Source organism: Bos indicus x Bos taurus, chromosome 21 (assembly GCF_003369695.1).
Source record: "Bos indicus x Bos taurus breed Angus x Brahman F1 hybrid chromosome 21, Bos_hybrid_MaternalHap_v2.0, whole genome shotgun sequence".
Lineage (NCBI taxonomy): Eukaryota > Metazoa > Chordata > Mammalia > Artiodactyla > Bovidae > Bos > Bos indicus x Bos taurus.
This window is the reverse complement of record NC_040096.1, coordinates 57,822,587-57,839,380: the sequence shown is the minus strand read 5'-3', so window position 1 is coordinate 57,839,380 and position 16,794 is coordinate 57,822,587. Positions and strand designations below refer to the sequence as shown.

At 41.3% G+C, this 16,794-nt stretch overlaps 1 protein-coding gene across 1 annotated transcript in view; it reads left to right on the top strand.

Annotated features, from left to right (window-relative positions):
- Positions 1-16,794, top strand: part of BTBD7 (BTB domain containing 7) — an 88,157-nt gene that overhangs the window by 48,133 nt on the left and 23,230 nt on the right. The window contains exon 4 of the mRNA XM_027522072.1: positions 14,023-14,231. Coding sequence (XP_027377873.1) covers positions 14,023-14,231 — 209 coding nt within the window. The remainder of the gene's footprint in view (positions 1-14,022; positions 14,232-16,794) is intronic.

Below are 16,794 nucleotides of genomic sequence, written 5' to 3'. Positions count from 1 at the left end.
GCTTCAGCTTCTTCAGCATTACTGGTTGGGGCATAGACTTGGATTACTGTGATATTGAATGGTTTGCCTTGGAAACGAAGAGAGATCATTCTGTCATTTTTGAGATTGCATCCAAGTACTGCATTTCGGACTCTTTTGTTGACCATGATGGCCACTCCATTTCTTCTGAGGGATTCCTGCCTGCAGTAGTAGATATAATGGTCATCTGAGTTAAATTCACCCATTCCAGTGCATTTCAGTTCGCTGATTCCTAGAATGTCGACATTCACTCTTGCCATCTCTTGTTTGACCACTTCCAATTTGCCTTGATTCATGGACCTGACATTCCAGGTTCCTATGCATTATTGCTCTTTACAGCATCAGACCTTGCTTCTATCACTAGTCACATCCACAGCTGGGTATTGTTTTTGCTTTGTCTCCATCCCTTCATTCTTTCTGGAGTTATTTCAACACTGATCTCCAGTAGCATATTGGGCACCTACTGACCTGGAGAGTTCCTCTTTCAGTATCCTATCATTTTGCCTTTTCATACTGTTCATGGGGTTCTCAAGGCAAGAATACTGTATAAATTACACATCAAAAGTCACTATTCTTTTTAAAAATTCCATACTCTATTTAATGTGTTTATTCAGTAGAATTTTTTTGAACACCTATTTTTTTGCCAGGTATTGTGTAAGCTTTCAGTTCACATTGTCCTCTGTGGTAGGTGTTTTCTCTATTTTACAGATAAACTGAGGCTTGAAAATACTGTCACTGGAGGTTACAACTAGAAAGTGTTAAGGCCAAGATTTGAATCCTGGGTTTTCAACTCTAGACCTATTGTTTTCTATTTAAAGGAGAAAGAGAATAAGATTTCTGTAAGTGGAAGTCATCTGTGAGGTGCATTGTTTCAAATGGAGCACATGATTATACTGAGGAGATAACTAAACCAGTAGATATCAAAAACTTTTCTAAAAATCATTAATTACATGTCTCTCCCTCAAACGCTTTGGATTTTTCCCTTATTATGATGATAGAATTAAGGACACTAAATTTTGTTACTAGTGGGAAAATGGTTTAAGAATAATAAACCAGTTCAGTTCATTCGCTCAGCCCTGTCCGACTCTGCAACCCCATGGACTGCAGCACGCCAGGCTTCCCTGTTCATCACCAACTCCCAGAGCGTACTCAAACTCATGTCTATGGAATCGGTGATGCCATCCAAACATCTCATCCTCTGTCGTCCCCTTCTCCTCCTGCCTTCAATCTTTCCCTGCATCAGGGTCTTTTCCAAGGAGTCAGTTCTTCGCATCAAGTGGCCAAAGTATTGGAGTTTCAGCTTCAGCATCAGTCCTTCCAGTGAATATTCAGGACTGATTTCCTTTAGGATGGACTGGCTAGATCTCCTTGTAGTCCAAGAGACTCTCACGAGTCTTCTCCAATATTAGTTCTTCATTGCTCACCTTTCTTCATAGTCCAACTCTCACATCCGTACATGACTACTGGAAAAACCGTAGCTTTGACTAGATGGACTTTTGTTGGCAAAATAATGTCTCTGCTATTTAATATGCTGTCTGTGTTGGTCATCGCTTTTCTCCCAAGGAGTAAGCATCTTTTAATTTCATGGCTGCAGTCACCATCTGCAGTGATTTTGGAGCCCACTGTTTCCATCGTTTCCCCATCTATTTGCTGTGAAGTGATGGGTATAAACAATGTATTTGCCATGAAGTGATGGGGTAATAAACAAGGTATAGGTATAAAGGGGTATTTTTTGTTTTTAGATAAAAAGGAATGAACCTCTGAGTTTTTCACATATCGAGTACTAGGGTTGATTTTATGTAGCATTTTAACAAGTGTGATCTTGTTAAAATCTGTGAGATCTGTGAGAGACCCCAATACATTTAGGTTGTCACTGGCCATTTCTGTTCCCTTTATGATCTTTGCTCTGCTCTCTTAAGATTGTGCTCGTTTCCTACCCTCTCTCACCCCCACAGATCCCTGTACTTGCTTTTGAATTAGAATACCCCAGTACAGTGGATGCCCTCTTCAAGAAAACCTAATTACAGTAACTGTTGTTCAGTCGTTAAGTCGTGTCCAACTCTGCGAACCATGGACTGCAATGCACCAATTATAGTAATAGCTGCTACTTATTAATGTGTATCATAAGTTAATGTGCTAAGTGCTCTGTGTATATTATTTAATCCTCAAAATAACCAGATGAGGTAGAATTAAGAAACATTTTTTCAGATGAGGAATCAGGCAGAATTTCACACATCACACAGCTATAGGGAGTTGGGGTTGGGTCTCAGATCATGGTGTTGGGTCTCGTATCAGTCTGACTCTAGTGGTGTGTCTTGACATCTCTCTTCCAGATAGATGCCTGAACAAAAGAACATATGTCAATTTCGAGGAATTCAGGCATCCTGTAGATCCCAGAATTAGATCTCCTTGCATTTTAATTTAGCAGAGGCTTATATACAGTATCTGTGTCAAGAGAACGGACATCCCCATGACTGCTTTTCCCTTTCATTATGCTATTTTCACCCCCCAAAATACCAAAGAACAAATAATTTAAAATGTCATATTAGAATTAATAGTATAAACATTAGAGAAATACAAATCTGTATTTAACTACATATCTTAGAGATTCTTGGTCTTTTTTGTTTGTTTCCTTTCGTGGTAAAAAGAGAACCCTTCAGTCTTTTATCACTTGCTGCCTGTGTGCTTTAGCCTCCTCCTCTAGTTACCAAAGTTGTTGTGTAGATATTTTCAGCTTCTTTCACATCTTTGTCTGTTTTTCCCTCTCCCATAGCTTGGCAGAGCTGTGAGAGTGAAGAGTACCAGCACTATTTGTATATTTTCACACAAGCAACGTGAATCTCAGTGATATGTGTCTTCCGCATCAAAAGGGAGTCATGTTCTCAGAGCAGAGAACCTTCTGATATCCCTCCCACTATTTGCTTGCATTTTGTGGACAGTGATTGATTTTATGTTGAGCCCTGAGGGAAGGGACTCCTGGCACCTTCCCTAGCCTGGTGTGTTTTTTTTTTTGTTTTTTTGTTTTTATTTTTTGAGTAGATAATACATTCAAATGGAGCAGAATTCAAAAGGGGACTCATCAGAACGTCTCCTGCCCTCTCAACTTTCTGTTCCCCAGAGACTAGAGACTTTTTACCCTGCCAGCTTTGAAGAAGTCAGCTTTTGTGTTGTATGATGGCCTGTTGAGTGGACTGCATGGAAAGAACTGCAGGCAGCCTCTTGGAGGAGATTGTGAACCCTCAGCTAATAACCAGCAAGAAGCTGGGCCTTTAGTTATACGGCGGCAAGGAAACGATTTTTGCCAGCAACCTGAATGAACTTGGAAGCAAATTCTTCCCTAATTGAGAATGTGAACCTAGTTGACACCTTGATTGCAGCCTTAGGAAACCCTGAGGACCCAGGTGACCTGTGCCCAGAAAATATGAGATGATTTGTTTGTTGATTTAACCTACTATGATTGTAATCATTTGTTGTATAGCAACAGAAAACAAATAGATTAATCTTCTGACTTTCATAGGGTAGAATGGTTTAATAGCAACAGTTGCATGTGATTTAACTTAATTAGAGGAGAGCAGTAATTTAAATCTAGTTTACCACAGAGCCTTCAAGGTGCTAACCAGCCGCACCTCTATAAAAGACTCAGTTCAGGAAAGATGATACAATTAGCCACAATCCCAGCTGCTGCAGTTGGGTAGAGGCTTTCATTGATATTCTCATCATAACTGTATCACTCGGGTTTCAGTCAGGGAAGCTGAGCAACAGTGACTTATGGGGTAAGGGAATCATTGTAGGAATTGGTCCTTACACAGTTGTGGGAGAAGCTGGGGCAGTGAAGGTCTGCTGCGGTGGAGGGGGTTGGACCCAAAGGAGTTAACAACCAGTCAACCTGGGAAGCCAAGGATGTCGAGGCAGTGAGGTGGGGCCGCACAGGGGACAGTGGCCTATCTGTGGGTCTGCAGCCAAGCGCCTGGTGGTGGCCTGGGGCCAGGGTTGTCACCAGAGCTGCAGTTGGGAGGGAGAGCTGGATGCGGATTGCAGAGAGCAAGGAAAGCTAGGCTCCATGGGCACCTCTGTGTCTGCCTTTCACCACATCTAGCTTCAGTGATTTTTAGAGAGTGATGGCTGCTGCTGCTTCCTTTCACATCACACATTTCTGTTTTGGCCAACTTTGGGGATGATTGTGCAAAAGAGTTTTAGCTTAGAGAAGTGTAAACAGTACAGATCAGCACAGTCTCCGTCTTTCATCACTGCACCTAGATTTTCTTCCTGCTTTGCCAACATTTCACCAGGTCTAGATAGCCTACCAGGTGAGAGGACCCAGACCTTCATCCCAGAAACATCTGCAATTGCCCAGGTTCCGTTATCCCCGAGCAGAGAAGCACCAAAAGGTGCTGCAGTTGAGTCCCTTGGGTTCTGGAAGCGCACCTTCCTGCTCCTATTGTCCTGCCCCACACCTCACAGCCTGGCCCAGGACTCTCAGTAAGCACTCCCACAGTATTTACATCCAGGTCGTGCAGTTCTTTGGGTGTATGTGCTCTTTCTTCCCAGAACAGGGACTGTACTTTCTCCCTCAAACTGTGATTATGCTTGAACAGATCCTGATTTTTGGTCTGGAGCTAGCGAGAGGAGGCTGGGGCAGATACTGAAGAGGACAGCATTGTCTTTTCAGGCACCTTCAGGATCTTCTGGCAAGAGAAGGCTGCTGTCCTCCAGCAGGGAGTTGGGAGCAGGGTGCTGCTTCTCCCACCCTGGAAAGTCCAGGTGAATCTTGGGGCTTAGCATTCCTCATCCACCACATAGCCCCTTTCAAGGTTTCTGTGTCCAGCTCTTCCTCTCAGGATCCACATTTTGTCATAGGTTTGTCGAGATTTTGTTCCGATCTTCTTCATAGATCTGATAAAATTAAATCTTGAGCCTAAGTTTTGGCAGTCTTTTCTGTAGCTCTAGGAAGTAAGGGTATCTTTGAACACCAATCTAGAAGTTTCCTTGTTTTGACAGAATTCTTAGGCTTAAAGAGTGACTGTCATTTTCTTTTTTCATGACTTCTAAGCCAGCCAGCACCAGGTCTTAGAATCACTCATGTTTCCGTTCAAGTGCAGCCACAACCACTGCTGCTAAACTAACACTTCCCTTAGTGAAAAACCTTAGTACTGTCACTGCAACAGGCAGGGGTTGTCACCATCCCACTTGCCATTAGGATGGGGTCCTCTTGGCCATCTTACCAGGGAATGATCTAGTTCCAAAATCTTTCTCAAGAATTTTATTTCCTGGAGCCACTTGCCTTACTATCATAGTGTGGGTGTCCCCTCCCATTTCCCCATAGCCTGTGCTGAAACAGCCTAAAAGGCTTGCTTGCAGTTATTTGGTAAGGAATCCCATGAACAGGGGAGAATTGGGGGGAATGAAACCAGGGAGGAGGAGAAGCAGCAGAAGAGTGGCCCGTAGTGTTGGTCACCAGTGGAGGTTATGGGGCTTCAAGCCTGCCAGGAGCTTCGAGGAATTTTGTACAGTCTTCTTTAGAATGGTCCTCCTGAAAGATGGCAGAGAGGAGCATTTATCTAACCAGCTGTCAGGTGTTGCAGAGTCCCGGGAGTAGCGGTGAAAAGCACCATGGCGTAGATCGTCTTGTCTTCTCACCCACGTGTCTGATGCTCATTTCTGCCTTGGATCTGGAATTCTGGTTGCCTTTTTAAAACAGATGTACAGGGATGATGTGTTGATAGTGGTGTCTTAGAAAGCAAACCTTTCAACGGTGTGATCATTGTGGATTAGAATACTGAAGGCATGGAGACAGTCGGAAGCTTTTCTATAATTAAGGTGTGAAGTATGGAGTATTTGAACCAAGGTGGTGTTGATAGAAAACAAAACTAATCAAATTGTGTTTTTGAAGGAAGAATCAGAAACATTAGTTTCATGTGTGTATATGAGGGAGAGAGAGAAAGGAGGGTGAAATGGTGTAGCGGACTGAAGATTTCTTGCCTAGGAGAAGCATAGTGCTCATGGACAGGTTGAAAGTGAAAGTGTCGGTTGCTCAGAGTCATGCCCGACTGTTTGCAGCCCCACAGACTGTAGCCCAGTAGGCTTCTCTGTCCATGAAATTCTCCAGGCAAGAATACTGGCGTGGGTTGCCATTTCCTACTCCAGGGGATCTTCCCAACCCAAGGATTGAACCCAGGTCTCCTGCATTGCAGGCAGATTCTTCATTGACTGAGCCACTAGGGACGCCCCATGGACACATGGGCTCCTGAGTATTTTTAACATGATCCTCAGAACTCTGATGGCATCATTTCATCCTGGGTATAAGGAAATGAGACTAACAGAGCGTGGGATGCTTTGATCCAGCACTTATCACTGGATGATAAGTGAGAGCCAAGAGTTAGTGATATAATTACCTGAATTCAGAACCTTCAGTGCTCTATCTACTACTTCATGCTGCTGTCACTTCCCACTTGTTTCACAATTCCTTTCCTTAGGATTTGGAATCAGTCCCATACAGTTTAGTAGGAAAGAATTGAAGCAGCTTTTTTCTTGAGCCTATTTGCACTTGAAGTCTTAATTCTAACTCTGGTGCCACTGAAGAGTCACCACTGAAGTGCCTACTCTAAGGCCAGCCTTCCTCTAACCTTACCATATTGCTTTATGTTGTGGGGCAAGCCATAATCTCCTCCATAATTCCTCTTCTTTCTTCCCCCTTGTCTATTTCTTTCTTCCTCTTCCCACCTCTAACCCTATATGAAATTCTAAATCTGGAAGCCACTTATATATTTTCTGATGGCTATAAGCCAATGAAAGGTTCCCCACTGATAATTGGTGAAACATGTATGACGGTGTACCTGGGAGTAATGAAGAGTATGAGAGCAGCAGTAAAGACAGATCCTGGCAGCATATTCAGAAAATCTGTCAACATCGACGTATATTTTGGTTATCAGAGGTACATGGAGAGGAGAAAAACAAAAATGTTCATAATAAAAACAGAAAATGGCCCTATTTATCATGCAGAGTAACACTCATTGGTATCACTAAATGTCTAATTGTTTTACTTCTTTGTATTTCTGCCTTGATCATTCATGTTATGTAGCTCAAATTTTTGAAAAGAAGCATTTCTGCCATCATTAAGGATTAGAAAGAAAATATTCTGGTGAAAGAGAGTAGAAGAAAAGGATTAAAAAAATAGGAGATGGATCTATAAAATGGAGTTATCACAGAAGCACAAAAGAACTGTAAAATGTTTACTTCATACTCTCTGCCAACCTCACATCAACATCATTGAAGATCTCGTACCTGAGCAGAATACATGGGCATCTTTGAGATGTTAAATGTCTAGGCTCCAGATGAGTTTTTCTCATATGAGGACATTGTTAAAAGCTTTTGATTCATCCAAAAAGTTCTCTGGTTTATTAGTCAGCCATTGCTATATAACAACAACCAGAGAATTTCAGTGGCATTTAACAAAAAACATGTTTCTCACAAATTTCCAGGTGAGCTTAAATCAGAGATTTAGGTTTGCAGCAGCTGGGGTCACTCTGACGGCCACCATGGTTGAATAGGACTGGCAGTTCTGTTCCCACTGCTGCTCACTTTCCTCCTGGGACCAACAGACTAGCTCTGTGTGTTCTTACCATAGCGGTGGCAGAAGACAAGTGGGCAAGCCCAGTTCCCAAAAGTACTTTTGAAGCCTTTGGTCATATCACATTCACTAACATTTAATTGGGCTTCCATGATAGCTCAGTTGATAAAGAATCTGCCTGCAACACAGGAAACCCCGGTTCAATTCCTGGGTCAGAAAGATCCGCTGGATAAGGGATAGGCTATCCACTCCAGTATTCTTGGGCTTCCCTTGTGGCTCAACTGGTAAAGAATCCGCCTGCAGTGTAGACCAGGGTTTGATCCCTGGGTTGGGGAGATTTCCCTGGAGAAGGGAAAAGCTACCCACTCCAGTATTCTGGCCTGGAGAATTCCAAATATTTAATTGGTCAAACCTGATCTCACAGCCAGTTCCAAAGTCTTGTTGCAGGGAAGTAACACTCTGCCCATTGAGGGGTGGTGGGGATCAGAAGGCTGGCAGTAGGGACTGTGTCTAAACAGTAATCTAGCATGTGTGGACAATAGACTCATAAGCTCTAAACTTCTAGTTTAAGAAGATAAAGTAATCATTCTGTGTTGTTTAGTTTTATTTAAAGAAATATATGTAATATTTTGTCTGTAGTGAGGCAGTGTAGTCAGTGAGTTCTATAGGGAAGAAGAGCAAGCATGCCCTCTGGAAGTTAATTAGGACCAAATGGGAAGAAACAGTCCTGACTTCCCTATATCCTGAAACTGACAGAGGGGAAAGGATTTTAGACAGAATGGTGCTACTCCCTGTTCAGCAGTGTTCTAAGTGGTGTGTGGCTCACAACAAACTGTGGAAAATTCTTCAAGACATGGGAATACTAGACCACCTGACCTGCCTCCTGAGAAATCTGTATGCAGGTCAAGAAGCAACAATTAAAACCGGACATGGAACTATGGACTGGTTCCAAATTGGGAAAGGAGTATGTCAAGGCTGTATATTGTCACCCTGTATAAGTTATTTAACTTATATGCAGAATACATCATATGAAATGCCAGACTGTATGAAGAACAAGCTGGAATCTGATTGCTGGGAGAAGTATCAATAACCTCAGATATGAAGATGACACCACCCTTATGGCAGAAAACAAAGAAGAACTAAAGAGCCTCTTGATGAAGGTGAAAGAGGAGAGTGAAAAAGCTGGCTTAAAACTCAACATTCAGAAAACTAAGACCAAGGCATCCAATCCCATCACTTGATGGCAAATAGATGGGGAAACAGTGAGAGACTTTATTTTTTGGGGGGAAGGGGGCTCCAAAATCACTGCAGATGGTGACTGCAGCCATGAAATTCAAAGACGCTTCCTCCTTGGAAGAAAAACTATGACCAACCTAGACAGCATATTGAAAAGCAGAGACATTGCTTTGCCAACAAAGGTCCATCTAGTCAAAGCTTGAAGAAGGCAATGGCACCCCACTCCAGTACTCTTGCCTGGGAAATCCCATGGATGGAAGAGCCTGGTAGGCTACAGTTCATGGGGTCATGAAGAGTCAGACACGACTGAGGGACTTCACTTTCACTTTTCACTTTCATGCATTGGAGAAGGAAATAGCAACCCACTCCAGTGTTCTTGCCTGAAGAATCCCAGGGACAGAGGAGCCTGGTAGGCTGCCGTCTATGGGGTCGCACAGAGTCGGACACGACTGAAGCGACTTAGCAGCAGCAGCAGTCAAAGCTATGGTTTTTCCAGTAATCATGTGTGGATGTGAGAGTTGGACTATAAAGAAAGCTGAGCGTCGAAAAATTGATGCTTTTGAACTATAGTGCTGGAGAAGAGTCTTGAGTGTCCCTTGGACTGCAAGGAGATCCAACCAGTCCATCCTAAAGGAAATCAGTCCTGAATATTCATTGGAAGAACAGATGCTGAAGCTGAAACTCCAGTTCTTTGGCCACCTAATGTGAAGAACTGACTCATTGGAAAAGACCCTGATGCTGGGAAAGATTGAAGGCGGGAGGAGAAGGAGACGACAGAGGATGAGATGTTTGGATGGCATCACTGACTCTATGGCCTTGAGCTTGAGCAAGCTCCTGGAGTTGGTGATGGCCAGGGGGGCCTGGCGTGCTGCAGTCCATGGGGTTGCAAAGAGTTGGGCACAACTAAGTGACTGAACTGAACTGATTGAAAGTGGATCTACAGTGAGATAATAAGGAAACTGAGAGTATGCTTTTAAAACTTTTGTAGCAATTTGACATTGACACAGTATTCAAGCAGTGTTTTTACTGAATTTTACTAAGATATTGGTTTGTGTTAGATTGGAAACTTAAAAAGAAGCAAACTTAAAAATCTGTTCCCTGATGCAAGATAGTTTGAGAAGAGCTCAGATAGACTTTCCACTGACTAGAAATGAATACTTCCACTGTACATAAATGGACCTTCTGATTTATCCATTAGTCTTCTGGGATTTGGGTTATCAACACTTCATCATCAAGAATCTGACCATCTTTGAGTGTGCAGTAGTGTTTTACAAGACTGGTCCAGATTTTTCCAAGGAAATGTCTTTGTGTGAAGCCTCTTTGTATCTCATTTCCTAGCCTTTCCCCTGCCAGCATCCATTTGACCTTGCTGCTGTAGTATTTACATTTTCATTCCATTATTGACAAACTTAACAAAAGATAAATTACCACTAACTGAAATTGTTTACTATAACATGAAAATACTAATTTTGACAATACTAGATAAATCTCTTTAAAGTGTCCCTTCCACCTTTTTTAAAATTTTGGCCCAATTTTCTTTTACATTTCTGAGTTAACATCACCATGTTTGAAGGTGCTTTTCTGTTCATGAGAGAGGCAGTTCTAAGTGAAGAAGTTATATTGAGCGTTGATTAGTAGAAGACCTAAGTTAAGAGGCATGACAAGGAAAGAGATTTTTAGGATGGAAGGAAAGGATGTTTCATTAAGTATGACTTTCTTTCTTCCTGGCTGTATGACCTTGGGCAAGTTAATTCATCTTTGTGAGTCTTAGTTTTCTCATCTGTAAAATGGGAATTATAATATTACCTTCTTCAAGAATATTATCAAAATTAAGCACAGAGCTTGGTACATAATAAATTTCAAAAATGTTAGCATTATGTTTTGTTTTTAATTATCTACCAGGTGTCAGGTGCTATAGCATCAGAGATAAAGGGAGGTCACTACCCCAGAGAAGCGCTCAGTCTGACAGAGGAGTCAGACAAGTATGTCAGAAATGTAAACTAAATTAGTATGAGAATTTAATGCTATTACAGAGAGAAACACGGGACATTGTGGAAAATTTCAGGTAGGAGGAACACCTAACTTTTGACTTAGGCTTTGGGGAATGGGCTCAAGGTAGGCTTTTGAAAGAGGCAATATCTCAGCTGATTCTAAAAGAATGTGGAGGACTTAGGAAGGAAAAATTCAGAGACTCAGGGTGGTTAAGTGGTTTGTCCAAAGTGACTTTTCTGCTTAAATGCCCAAGTTGGGGTCTCAAGCCAATCTGATTTCAAAGTCCGTTTTTCATATCTTTGTAAACTTGAAAAGTTTAAACATATGATGTTATCTTTCTCTTTCTTTCCTCTGCCAATATCCTGGTTTTAGTAGGACTGTGACACATTCTTTTAAATAACCACTTTTTCTCTTAATTTGCCACCAAGCACATCTACCAGATTGCCTTTGCTGTCATGTTGACTCATACTACTCAACTCTACTCCACTGCCTGCTTTAAAACAGCAGAAGTCCTCCGTTGGCTACTGGGCGAGGCCTGTCCTCCTCAGCTTGGCATTCAAGACACTGTAAAATGAGAACTGTCCAGGACTTCCATATTTCCCACTTTTCATGAGCTCATATTCCTGCCTCTGGTGTCATTTACATGCAGATATCACTTTATAAGGATGCCATTTTAAGGTTTAGATTAAATAAATTAATCTTCAGTCTTTAGATTTAATTACTCTCTTACAACTGAGTGCTCATGCGCGTGGGCCACACACACACTTACTCTGTTATTTCTAAAAATGATTTTATCATTATGACCAAAGAGCTTGGATGTCATCCTTCTTTAGTTCCATACCCAGCATAAGGGTTCTTGGTTATTGTTGTTTAGTTGCTAAGTCATGTCTGACTCTTGTGACCCCATGAACCACCAGGCTCCTCTGTGCATAAGATTTCCCAAGCAAGAACACTGGAGTAGGTCGCCATTTCCTTCTCCAGGGGATCTTCCTGACCCAGGGATCGAACCCATGTCTCCTGAACTGGCAGGTGGATTTTTACCGCTGAGCCACCAGGGAAGTCCAAGGGTTCTTGGTACTCTACCCATAATGTGATGAGCTAACCTCTGCTCCTACATTTTTCTGGAGGGATCTCTTTTCTAGAGGGATCCTTTTTTTGAGGAGAGGTAAGGAGAACAGTTCTGATTGTTAGAAATTTCTTAATAGTGAGTCAGAATCTCTTCTTTTACCATCCATTTGTTTCCCAGGACTTGCCCTTGGAACCACAGGTAATTGGTCTTTTTTTTTTTTCTGCCTCATGAGGTTCAAGATTCTATCAGACGTTGAAAGATAGCTCTTACATCTCTCCTTGGGTTTCTCTTACATAAATCAATAATAATATTGTTTGTTTAGACCTTTTTTCATTAACAGGTCTCCAACTCTTCACTGTACTTTTGCCCGCCTCTGAGAATCCTAGAGTTTTGCCATTGCCGGTCTAAAACCACAGAGCTTAGAACAGAACACAGCACCCGACAGGACAGCAGTGCAGCATTGCTCCTTCATTATGACTCTTTGCTTGTGTCTTAAAAGCCTGTGATTGGTTTAGCTTTATAGTAACCATTTCACATTTTGCATTCATTCAGTTAATATACCCAGATACTATCTTTACATAATGGTTGTAGTTAAGCTAGCTCTTCTTGTCATCTACTCTGTAGTTGACTCTCTTTAAATACAGAACTTAAGATTTTGTTAGTTAGATTTCACCTTCATTTTGATCCATCTTTTTAGCTAATTTTGACCATTTTATCCAGTGTATTTTAAACTGTGTTTCCCAGCTTTAGGTTATCTCAAGACTTTGAAGCCTACTTTCCAGCTTGATGAACATCAGAGAAGTAGAGACTTTCCACTCCATCTCAGGAGTTGACCAGTGCTTCTTACACATGGTTCTGTTAGCCACTGGTCTGTCACCCCTCCACATCTTTTTGTCTTACCTTCAAAGATCTCATTTGTACATTCAGCAAATTTTTATTCAGTGCCTACCATGTGGAAGAAGATACCAGTGATAAAGTGAAGACAGCGGTCCCCGTCTTCTGAGCTAACAATCTAGAGACATCATGAAGTGTTCTGTTAAATGCTTTACAGAGATTAGGTTACACAGTTCTCTATGATACTCGGTTTCTCTGTTGTCATATCAAAAGAGAAGGATGCATTACTTTTTACAAACTCTATATTGGCTCCTAATGATCATACATCACCTGAAAATGGGAATCATTATCTTTCTCTTTTCACAGGTTCACAAGAACCTTGAGCTTGGAAAGTCTGCAGAGTTCATTGCTGACCTTTCTACCTTTTATTGTATCTTTTAAACCTCCGAGCTCATTAGAGAGCAGCCTGTTTAGCCACATTTGTGGTGGTGGCAGTGGCATCTAATCCCCCCATTATTGGGATTCTTTTTGTATTTTAAACTTAGCTGTGAAGAATGTCTGTCCAACTTTAGCCATTTTCCCTTACAGTCTTTGTCACTCCAATTCTCTTTGTGTTTCATCCTTGTATTTTGAAACTATTTTTTCTAAGGAATATAGCTGACTATCCTCAGATGTTTTTCTTCTCTTCTTAAAGCACTTAAAGTGCCATAGTCACTTTCTCCAGGATCCTGGTCCTTTTCACTTAAACCATGTATTTCTTTTTAGTTCAACAAATGAACAAAAAACTGCAGTACTCTAAGGGATGAAACTATCAATGATGCAATGTGTTGGTTTTTTACTAGAATAATACCAAGAACAGATATCCTCATAGTCCCTAGAAGACAGCCCACCCATACCCCTAAGTGTGGGTTCACTTATCCGTCAGGTGTCATCCAAACCTCAACTTGCCAGTTCCCACAGCTGGATCATCCGTGCCTATTCTTCCTTCTTTCCCCGCTGGTCTAGTGCTCTCTGCTGTGTCCTGTACAGATTTTGAGTTGCACATAGATGTTTATTTTCTTAAACAATTATGAGGATTCCTGCCTTTTTATGTAGATCTTTGTGGAACAGCAGATTCCCTGCAGTTGTCAAAATCTATTATGGTTACCAGTTGCTACCCCATCCCATCAAGTCTTGGTGACTTCCATGAGATTTTATTATCTCTGTCTTCTTTTTTCCTATTGCTACTTTTAAGATTGGTGTCTAACACACTAATGTTCAATAATATTTATGATTAATCTCAAGAAGTATTTGCCTTCTCTTTTAGGCTGTGAGGATATCATTGCTGAAAGCATCTCATTAGATACCTTAATTGCCATCCTCAAGTGGAGCTCTCATCCATATGGCTCTAAGTGGGTGCACCGACAAGCTTTACATTTCCTCTGTGAGGAATTTTCCCAGGTCATGACTTCGGATGTTTTTTATGAACTCAGCAAAGACCATCTGCTTACTGCTATCCAGTCTGACTACCTGCAGGTAATCATGTATACGCTCTCGAATTCACTGTCGTTCGTATGTGCACCAGGAAGCCCGTCTGTCCTCCGTTACTCCCCCACCCAGGGAGGTCAGCCCACCCAGGAATGCCTGCTTCATATTTGTGCAGCCCGAGGTGTCTAGGGCTCTGGGCCCTTTGTGCTCACTGCCACCATCACTGAGCAGTGTGAACCAGCCCCAGTCCTAACCAGCGATTCCCCAAAGGGGTTGTGGCAGTAGGCAAGGTCAGAAGCATATCCCAACGGTGATTCTCTTGGCTTCTGTTAATAGTAGATTCACTACAACAGTTTCTTTTATTTTTGGTAAAGTATCAGAAGATATTTAGACTTAAGCAGCACAAAATAAGAACAACATTCAATTTCTGACCTATTCGGACATTTCTTAAAACTCAGTGTATGAGTCCTCCTGAAGTATAATAATGTTTTCAAGTACTTATTTTTAGTCAAAAGTATATTTAAACAAATTCTTGTATTCTTATATATCATTTATAATTAAGTAATTTAAACTAACAGTATATTTAAAATAAGTTAAAAAAATACTTTGAGGTAGAGTTTATTTGATTTTTTTTTTTCTTTCTTTTTTGCATTGGCTGTATGACTTTTATACTGGTAACTATACAGCAGTTTTAATGTTAAGAAGTTATAAACTCATTAAACCATATCCTATTTCTTTGTACTAGAAAAATTATGAAATGCTTTCATCTCAGTCAGCAGTGCAGTGAAGAGTTAAATAATCCACTTAGCATCTGTATTTTTCCTTCATACGTTGCTTTGATTGTAGTACATATGTTGTCATAATTGGCTTTGATCTGTTTAGGATTTGTTTTCATTAACCTTATTATTTCACTGTCCTGTTGCAGACCTGATAGGAGTTAGGATTTGTCAGTTCAGTTTCCACCTCAGTCCGTCTCTGCCATCATGAAGCTTCCATAAGCCTCTTATCCTTATCCATCAGAGGGCAGACAGAATGAAAACCACAATCACAGAAAACTAACCAATCTGATCACATGAACCACAGCCACAGCCTTGTATAATTCAGTGAAACTATGAGCCATGCCATGCAGGGCCACCCAAGATGGTCATGGTGGAGAGTTCTGACAAAACAAGGTCCCCTAGAGAAGGGAATGGCAAACCACTTCAGTAGTCTTGCCTTGAGAACCCCATGAACAGTATGAAAAGGCAAAAAGATAGGATACTGAAAGATGAACTCTCCTGGTTGGTAGGTACCCAGTATGCTACTGGAGATCAGTGGAGAAATAACTCCAGAAAGAATGAAGAGACAGAGCCAAAGCAAAAACAACACCCAGTTGTGGATGTGACGGGTGATGGAAGTAAAGTCCAATGCTGTAAAGAACAATATTGCATAGGAACCTGAAATGTTCATCAATCAAGGTCCATCAATCAAGGCAAATTGGAAGTGGTGAAACAGGAGATGGCAAGAGTGAACATTGACATTTTAGGAATCAGCAAACTAAAATGGACTGGAATGGGTGAACTTAACTCAGAATATCATTGTATCTACTACTGTGGGCAAGAATCCCTTAGAAGAAATGGAGTAGCCATCATGGTCAACAAAAGAGTATGAAATGCAGTATTTCGATGCAATCTCAAAAATGACAGAATGATCTCTTCGTTTTCAAGGCAAACCTTTCAATATCACAGTAATCCAAGTCTATGCCCCAACCAGTAATGCTGAAAAAGCTGAAGTTGAACGGTTCTATGAAGACCTACAAGACCTTTTAGAACTAACACCCAAAAAAGATGTCCTTTTCACTATAGGGGACTGGAATGCAAAAGTAGGAAGTCAAGAAACACCTGGAGTAACAGGTAAATTTGGCTTTGGAGTACAAAACGAAGCAGGTCAAAGGCTAACAGAGTTTTGCCGAGAGAATGCACTGGTCATAGCAAACACCTTTTTCCAGCAACACAAGAGAAGACTGTGCACATGGACATCACCAGATGGTCAACACCAAAATCAGATTGATTATATTCTTTGCAGCCAAAGATGGAGAAGCTCTATGCAGTCAGCAAAAACAAGACCGGGAGCTGATTATGGCTGAGATCCTGAACTCCTTATTGCCAAATTCAGACTTAAATTGAAGAAAGTAGGGAAAACCACTGGACCATTCAGGTATGACCTAAATCAAATCCCTTACAGTTATACAGTGGAAGTGACAAATAGATTCAAGAGATTACACCTGATAGAGTGCCTGAAGAAGTATGGACGGAGGTTTGTGACATTGTACAGGAGGCAGTGATCAAGACCATCCCCAAGAAAAAGAAATGCAAAAAGGCAAAATGGCTGTTTGAGGAGGTATTACAAATAGCTGAGAAAAGAAAAGATCCAAAAGGCAAAGGAGAAAAGGAAAGATGTACCCATTTGAATGCAGAGTTCTAAAGAATAGCAAGGAGAAATAAGAAAGCCTTCTTCAGTGATCAGTGTAAAGAAATAGAGGAAAACACTAGAATGGGAAAGACCAGAGATCTCTTCAAGAGAATTAGAGATTCTTCAAGGGAATATTTCATGTAAAGATGGGCACAATTAA